Raw genomic sequence first — 9,129 nt, forward strand, 5'->3', positions numbered from 1 at the left:
TTTAGGATGTTGACATAAAAATGGCCCCTGTGCGCATACTATGTCCCCTTTATGGCCCCCGATGTAGAAATATCCTAAATCCGCCAGTGGTATGAGATATGAGTGATGGAAAATACTCATCACCCAGACTGGATATGCACATGTGGGGTTTTTAAAAAAAAACTATGGAGAAGAGACAGGAGAGGGGGGAAAAAACAATAGATAAAAATAGCATCTTCAAAGCAATTCCTCGTGGCTCAGGGAGAGTCTTAAGTGCCTCAGCAACAACTCCGCTTCTTCTTTTCTTTTTGTCTCCTTGTGTTTTCATTCTGCGACAACATCTGCAGTCTTGCGAAGGGAATAGAAATCACAGATGCACAGGTTATGAGGAGTGAAGTCATAACGGAGCGTTGAGTTAGTTTGGAGTCTCAATACTTTCTTGTTTAATGGATTAAACTGTGGAAACAATCAACACACAACTCTCACTAGACTTAAGAGGTAGAACTTTAAGGGCTAGGAAACAGAAAAACGGCCTTTTTGTGTGTTTGAACAAGGTCCTTCAAGTGTGTATTAACACCTATTTTTGAGCACACTGGTGGTAATAAATTTCATCCTCTCTTTGGCTTCCTTGCGCAGTATTTGCACATACCCCTGTGTGCGTCTGTCAAGTTAAATTCTTGTGAACATATGGCAAAGTGATAAAGGTTTTTTACAAATACACAAACCCAGCTGTCCATTCACTCCCCCCTGCCAAGTCATTTACATTGAGCTTCTGCTCGAAAACTAGATCCTGCCCCTTCTTCCCATCCAACATCCACATCGCGGGCCTTCAGGGTGCGTAGATATGTGCACGTAATGTATTGAAAGATCGCCTAATGGCCTCCTGGGCTTATTGCATATACCCACAGCCCTCACAATGCTTCCACTTTTTAACCTTTTAGATGAGCACATACCCTCAGACAGGTGTGGGCAGAGGCTCAAGGGACTAAATGACACTAAGTAATCCCATCCTATTACATCTTCCTCAGGATTACAAAGTACAAAGACTGCATGTTGCCATCGTTTGTCTAATCTGGAGCCAAATCAAAGCCAAAGTCCACAAATTGGCTTCGGCCACTCTGCCCAACCACTGTTAATCGTCTTCTTCCTTCTTCCTAATTCATAATCTGAAAAAAGACTTTGTATCTATGTTCTCTGGCAGCTCTGACCTCACCTCAATCAAATAAAGGAATGTATTTCCCCCACAATATCCATCTTTGGCCAAAAAATGCTAAATGTACATAACCTCATACTCGGGTACAATGCAGTCAAAAGGGAAGAAACATAAAGCACACAGCAGCCTCTGGTGGCCGATAGGAGAATATATTATAATACTAAACTGTAAAAGCAGATAAGTGTTTGATGCAATAGCAGCTATAAAATAGGATGTTAAGAGACTGAGGGCTTCCAGCAGCTAATAGCTGACAGATTTCCCCAACAAGAAATCCCTATCTGACCATCTCATCTTCTAAGTGCTTCAAGCAGACTCAAGAGTTTGGTACAAATGTTATTGTTCTGTTACACGGTAAAAAACAAAAAACATGGTTCCTGTATATCCAGAACAGATTTTTGCTTCTAAAGCGGCAGCTGTGTGTGTGTCTGTGTGTGAATGTGTGAGTGTGTGTGAATGGACGTCTGTGTTTTAAGTTATTGACGAGGTGTGCAGTGGAACCTAAATGAGAAGTTGTGTTCATTACTTCTGGGTGACGTAAAGACATTCACAGGTGTGACGACCAAAACCAAGCACTGCAACCTTTGCTTTTTTGCACACACACACACACACACACACACACACACACACACACACACACACACACACACACACACACACACACACACACACACACACACACACACACACACACACACACACACACACACACACACACACACACACACACACACACACACACATATACACACACACACACACTACCTCAACCACAACCCCACATTACTTCCATGTACCCTGAACAAACACAAGAGAGGCATTATGTCTGTTATTGTTTGCCTTTGCAGAGTGGCTGCAGTACTCCAAATGGATAACACTCTCACAGCACCCTGAAGCAGAACTGACAAGATGGTACAGAGGATACTCTGTGTGTGTGTATGTCTATTTATGGTTATGGGGGCCAATTTTGGTTCTATATCATCATGTGAGGACATTTTGAAGTTGTCAGGACATTTTGGCTGGTCTTTACAAATGAAAATTGGCTTTTTGAGGGTTTGGACTTGGTTTTTTGGGTTAGGGTTAGAATTAGGTTTGTTATTGAGGCTCACTCCTCTAAACTTCCACAAACATGACAGAAAAGCCTCTTTTCAAATATGTTGCATTTATTTGACATTATGCATCTACATAAATTATCATGCCAGACAATTGGCAGCAATATAGAATGTGATTTGAAAAGAATTAAGAAAATGAAGCAAAACAAGACAAAAACATGAAAACATTACAATGTAGGGCTTTCCAGCATCGCACCGGAAAAAAATATATAACAGCCTACACATGGTCACACGAAGACACATCATTCTTTTTAGAAAAAGGAAATAAATTGAAACGTCAAATGAAGAAACGGTGACAGATTAATGGTCCAAAGCGTTCTCTCACTCCTCTGCACTGCCAAATTGAACCACAGGTCATTGAATACATTTTTAACCACCCATAAAATAATCAAGGTAGCCGAGCTGTGTTTTGATGCTGTGTTTACATAGTGTACAGTTTTTCCTTTCTCTGGGATGAATCTAATTTGTCTCCTTTAACTCCTTGCATTCTTCTCCTAACGCTGATAGAAAAAAATAAAACAGGAGGACAAAGATGCTAGAAGTTAGGGAGTCTCTTTATAACATAAGCCATTGTTCCTTTCAAAACTTGAATGTGAAAGATCCAGACTGTGGTGTTCATACAGAGTCTTTCAACTCTAATATAATATTCAAGACTGCAGGGAAACGTCCTATTGAGATGTTTTGCATTTGCTTCTCCTCCGGTTCCATTACTCATCCCCTGCTGGGAGATTTTCTTCAATCCTCTTGATGAACTTCATGCGGATTTCTGTAACGTTGTCCCCCCTCAGAGTGTCCTGGACAAACTTCACGTCCACCGCCATCTGGACCTAAAACAACGATTCATGATCAGTTACGATGTCGTGCACAAAAACACCAACACACACAATTTCCCATTGAAGACCTTTATCCTCATTGGTTAAGGTGGTGTTTTCTCATTAACTCAACCAAGAAGGGTCTGTTTGTCTTTACTGACCCAAGGAAGAACTTTTACTGCACTCTTTGTTAGTTTACTAGTTATTAGTAGTTGTGACAGTAGCTATATCAATATTTACCTCTGTTTTTCCTCCTCCATAAAATAAATGTGCAAATGATTCAGACTATTGATGTATAAGTGTTGACATTACCATCTCCAGTGACCCTCTGAGGGCCCCACACAGTAGGTTGGAGTAGATCAGCGTGTTGTGGTTGTCCGGCAGCTCAACAAAGTCGACCAACGGGTTGCTCTCTAAGATGAGGGAGAATTCATCTCCTGCCGGGCTCCAGTTGGTCACACTGGGGGTGGTTCCCAGGTACATCTTAAACGCAACCTAATCAAAAGAAAACACAACAGGGTGGGGAGTTGGTGAAAGATAAAACACAGCAGGATTACTCACTTGAAAAGTGATGTCTCATGGTGAATTAGTTTGTGCCACATCCCTTGAAGATAAGAAACACATTTTTAGATTTTAGATTGGGACAGCTACATAAAGAAACAAGCTGCAAAGCCAAAGTTAATGACCCATTTCTTCTATTATCCAGAACACATGCTAAAACGAACTGAAGTATTATTATTACAGGTTACAATGTCCAACGCTCTGATCTGTCTTGTCCACTAAGATTTTGCTATTATGGGACTTTCTCCTGACATCAACTGAGCCTGTAGATAATTGCTAAACCAGTTTGACTGATGGACTAACCACCTTCACTGATTTTCAGTTTCTTCACAGTAAAAGTCATTATCTCTGAAGGAAGCTTTTACTTGTGAAGCAGCTGCAGGAAACCTTGTGTTTGTATTAGTGGAATACTGACAGGAATACTGACAGTGTTACCTTTGCACACCTTTCTGGTAACTGTCGTCTGTTGCTCCTGTTTTCTGCAGGATGGACGACAAACTGGCTCATTCAATAAAAAATTCGATGAAGATAACAAAATGCCAGCTCTGCCCCTCCAATCAATTACAACATGGAGTGGCAGTAGGAAGATTTTGACTCAGAAATGTAGAACAGTTGCACGCCCAGTATTCCTGCCTTAAATCAACACCATTATCTTTGGGAAAAAATACAACACTGAAAATATAAAAAAAAAAATAATAATAATTCAGGAAAATCTGTTTTTGATCAAATCACAGGCCTCATATATTAAACTGAAGAATAACTGAGGTGATTTTGGCAACAGGTCATGTGATATCCTGAGGCAAAGCTGTCACTGTGCCTTCCAAACCACTGTCCCATAGTGCTCCTCCGTTTACAGACATCACCCTTCACTTCATGACCATGAGCCAGCTCCCTGAGCTCGTGTAGAGTTACATCTGTGGTATGACTCCCCGAGCTGCGAGCTGCAGCAACACCTTGAAAACAGCTGGAGCGCTGAACACACAATGTTCACAGTCTCCCTGCGTCCTACTGCCTCTCCACAGAGAAAAATACAGAGAGGAAGGACTGGAAGTACAACTGTAATGTAATCAGCTGGGTGATCAGTAACTGACAAGACGACTGACTCCTTTTAAGAGAGACGCGATACAACGTGCTGTAGTTGTTTCAGTGCTGTAGCCAGTGACGATATAGCAGAAAGGAAGTATCACTGAATAGAGAGCGACTTACATTTGATTTCACATGTAAGAGAATCCTCACCTTCTGAGTATCAAGGTAACTATCACACAAAGCAAAGAGGAATGTGATCTTGGCTTCAAATTTAGGAAAATGCAGAGTAGTACTTTCTAGGAGCTTTGTCATCTGCTTGGCCACAATCATCACTTTTCCCTCCTCCTCCTCCCATCATCCTTCTCTACTGTCTCTGGTCACTTTTAGGGTGTTTCATCAAGTTCCCCTCTCTCTAATCTGTCCTTCCTGTCCTCCCTCCTGCTCCTTCTCCCTCCTCCCTTCAAACTTGGGAGAGATCCACGGTCACGCTCTGATTGGCCTGGAACCTTCGCAATTACCTTCGCAATGACATCTGCCGTTTCTCGGAAATCCTGACACCTGCCGATGCTGGAGCGTGCCAGGAAGTCTTCGATGAGACGCACTCCAATGTTATAGCCCCTATGGAAGAGAGAAAGACAGAGAGGGAAGCAAGAGAAGGAGAGATGAAGTTATTCTGCGTCCTCTTAGTCTTAATAGACTAAAGCACAGAACTGCAAAAGGTCAGGTAAAGGCTCATTTATGCTCACGTTACATTGGTATACATATATATGCCTTCTGTCTGTGTGTTATATTTGGTCGTATTTGTGCACATCTTCTGAAAACGTGCAGATACAGACCAAACAGCAGTACCACTGGAAATCATGAGGGGGCAGTGTAGCATCAAGTTCAAGCGAGACGAGAACAACGTTGCCATGTTTGTTGTCAGATACTCTCGACCGTGTAGCCCTCAAGTGAACTGTTGCTCAACAATATGGCAAGCAAAAAGACGCATGGAAGTAAATGGGCAGTGACGGTGAGAGTTTGAGACAGACGGATCTCTTCTCAAATCAATCAATCAAATTTTATTTGTATAGCCCATATTCACAAATCAAAATTCGTCTCATAGGGCTTTAACATGGTGTGACATCCTCTGTCCTTAACCCTCAGCAAGAGTAAGGAAAAACTACTAAAAACCTTTTTAATAGGTAAAAATACGTAGAAACCTCAGAGAGAGCCACATGTGAGGGATCCCTCTCCCAGGACGGACAGAAGTGCAATAGATGTCAAGTGTAGGAAAACATCATCAGGATTAAAGTTTTTAGCAGCATCGATGAGGGTAAACATTTTTCAATACTATGTCACGCAGTCCTGCTGCAATCATAGTCTCTGGTCAGCAGCCAGCAAGATCACGATCCAGCATCAAGATGGGATCCCCTATAGTCCACAGTCATTGTCCACTGGCGCCAGTTAGGATCCTTCTCATACATATGCAGCATTAATGAGTCCAAATTTTTCAAGAGAAATCTGAAATTAAATGAATGTGCAGAATTTCGAAACATCTAAATCAGCTTATATGAAGCATTTATTTTATTGAATGGGATTTATTTTATTGTTAAAGCTTTTGACACCAACTTTAATCCCTTCACTTCTGCTCAGATAACTGTATGAGGGTAAAGACACAATTAGACAGTGGTGGACACGTTCTCAGTTGCTTTGTGCTGCAACAATCCACAGACACTTTTCAAAGAAAACAACTCAACCACCACAACTGGAGGATGAGGAGGCCACAAACCACTAGATATGAGTAACTGTGTATGTAGCATGTGTGTTTAATTGTGGGTGACAGGTCGAGTCGCCGGTCATATGATAATTGTGCAGGTCAGGAGTTGATATTGGATTAATTGCAGCAGTTGGGGTCCGTTAGGAGTTAAAAGACAGTTCCTAAAGTTTCAAGTCATTTGTGGGTCATACACTAGGAAAATTATGACAATTAGGATTGGAAGTCTGAAGCCAACTGATGTGTCCTGTTCCTAACATGGTCTGTCTCTGACCAGTTGGCAGAGAGGGCAGTGCAGACTTGCTGCCTTCTAAGGCCAGGTAAGAGAGACCTCATCTCACAGAGATTAAGCTTGCTGTACAACCAGGAAAGCAGAGAACATTCAGTTCAAAGTACTGTCATCATGACAGGATATTTAGAATTTTGAGTTATCGACCAATCCTTTTGCCTAAATCTTATGAGTGTCTAGTCGGACATTCCTGAGCTTTTTTCTCTCCTAAAAACACAAATCAGTGTTCACCTCAAAGCTCCTAGACTCTGAGAAATAACAGGATTCTTGGGGAACCTCCGACACCTAAGTGTGAGAATTAAAACCTCATTACGTCATCCCTCTGTTCCAGTTTGTGCCAAAGTACACTATGAGCAGGGAACAGTAGAATGTATCAGAGTGGTGGGAAGCTGGGAGCCAAACGGACACACACAAATCAAACCCCCCTCTCCTCCCTAAGTTAAACAAGCAAAACTTTAACACTGATTTACATTCTCAATATGAACTTAGTGAAATATATATTTATTATGCTATAAATTTTTTTGTTTGAAATGTAGCCTTAATGAAAACATATATGTTACCAATAAAGGGTTCATGTCATAATAAACCAAATGAAATTATATATGATTTTTAAAAAGCTTTGTGTGCATCAATCCATGGTAAAGACTATTTAAATGAAGGTATTGTCCATGTAGCACTATTCAAAACTCAGGAAGCCAACTATTTCACATCAGTTATATTATAGACCTGTGTCTGTGTGTGAGGCTGTTTTTGTGTGAGGGTGTGTTAGTTCCTGTGAGGAGCTTTGAGTGTTCCATCGTTAGTATTCCCCTGTTTTAGTTTCTTTACAGAACCAATATTAGTTACAGTATTTTTTATTTCACATGGGTCGACAGGATATGTTGCCACTTTTTGGTTTCATGGGTTTGGCCTCAGTTTGAAGTGATACTGCCACTGATTATCATCCCTTTTGTCTCCTGTGGCGGTTATGAATTATTTAATGTTATCTATAAGTCACTTCCGTTTGGGACCAAGGCGGGAGCGTCCTTCCTACTTTAATGCTGTGCTCCTTCCCCCCTTGACAAGGACACAATAGAAGTGCATACTTACATCTTGTCCAGTTGTTTATTGACTTCCTCGTCATTCTCGTAGTCTTTACAAAGCTGGGTGACCAGGGCCCCATACGTCAGTGTGAACAGCTCAGAATTCTAAAAACATCAAAACAACAAAACAACAAAAATGTCATGTTATTTAGTATAGACTAATTAAAGCCTCTATAAATAGCCAAGAACACAGATACATTCATTTTTCTTGTGTCATGGCACATCACTAAGCTAACCTCAAGGATATGCTTAACACATCAGAGAATGTTCAGTTTAAATCACGTACTACTTATATTATCTGACTTAAGTTTGTTAAAGACCCAAACTGATTATTGGGATTGGCCATGTTAAAATAAATACAATACGTTACTGATCACAGAGGCGATTTTGTTCATTCACAAAGAAAACAACACAATAAAAGAGCTTCACTTCCGTTATGTTGAGCTTAAAGTGCAATGTCTTTAAAAAACTACAGACCAAAAATTAATAGATAGACAGGCATCTAGGATTGTATAGAATCGATCGGCCGGCCACTTCCTGCTCCAAGGGGTTAAACAGGTCGGTTATGGACAGCTCCTGGTGCTGAAATCACACCTAATATTAACCATAAGATAAAGATTTTAAATATCGATACAAACATTTTATTAACCCTTAATAATTAATCAATATAATGTATACGATTTTCAGATGAAATATTTCACTCTTCACTCCAGCTGTAAAACTGACCCACCTCCCTATTCTATAGTACTAAATAAAACACTGGTCCACATCTACAACTAAAATATTGATCCCTGTCATGACCCGAGAGCTGTTGAGTCCTTTCCTTGAGAATAATAAAAGGTTATTCACAGGAAATTGAGTTCAACTCAGCCACTAAGATGTTTCAGTCATCTTGTTTTGATATTGAAATGAACGCAGTGAGATTGGGACACACATCAACACATGCAATGCTCCACAATAACCTCTATACGTATCCTGCTGTTTTAAAAGCTGATCAAATTAAATCTAGCTGCGTCAAACAACGATTTGTGGCTGACGAGGACTTTAATCCGAGGTGAACCAGAGCGCTGACGCTATTTAGCTGCGGTTAGCATTTAACTAGCTAGCCACGCTAGATTGGGCTTTGACGGTGATCGCCTACCATCTTCTTGCTGTCAGTTGTTCGGTTGGACTGCCGGGACATTGTGGACACAGTTACAGGATTAACCAGGAGGCGACTCGCGATTAATCCTTTATTTATTTGATTCTGGCTGAACTGTTTGTTTCCGCAGTGGCCGGTGGAGTGGCTGACTTCCGCCCAAC

General features: G+C 41.0%; 1 protein-coding gene across 1 annotated transcript; it reads right to left on the reverse strand.

The window, feature by feature from the left end:
- Positions 1-2,334: 2,334 nt before the first annotated feature.
- trappc3 (trafficking protein particle complex subunit 3) lies at positions 2,335-9,123 on the reverse strand. The gene is made up of 5 exons (XM_061092657.1): positions 8,969-9,123; positions 7,835-7,932; positions 5,219-5,318; positions 3,426-3,608; positions 2,335-3,128 (listed from the first exon to the last, which is right to left on the reverse strand). Exons 1-5 carry the CDS (start codon positions 9,008-9,010, stop codon positions 3,009-3,011), a joined length of 543 nt encoding a protein of 180 aa, XP_060948640.1. The 5' UTR covers positions 9,011-9,123; the 3' UTR covers positions 2,335-3,008.
- Positions 9,124-9,129: the final 6 nt, after the last annotated feature.

Source organism: Limanda limanda, chromosome 19, assembly GCF_963576545.1.
Source record: "Limanda limanda chromosome 19, fLimLim1.1, whole genome shotgun sequence".
NCBI classification, from domain to species: domain Eukaryota; kingdom Metazoa; phylum Chordata; class Actinopteri; order Pleuronectiformes; family Pleuronectidae; genus Limanda; species Limanda limanda.

Excerpts from the sequence above, each read along its gene's own strand:
- trappc3 (XM_061092657.1), bottom strand. The coding sequence starts at position 9,010 with ATGTCCCGGCAGTCCAACCGAACAACTGACAGCAAGAAGATG. Across the intron at positions 5,319-7,834 it reads AATAAACAACTGGACAAGAT|GGGCTATAACATTGGAGTGC; the intron begins GTAAGTATGCAC and ends TCTCTTCCATAG. Across the intron at positions 3,129-3,425 it reads TCAGAGGGTCACTGGAGATG|GTCCAGATGGCGGTGGACGT; the intron begins GTAATGTCAACA and ends TCGTTGTTTTAG.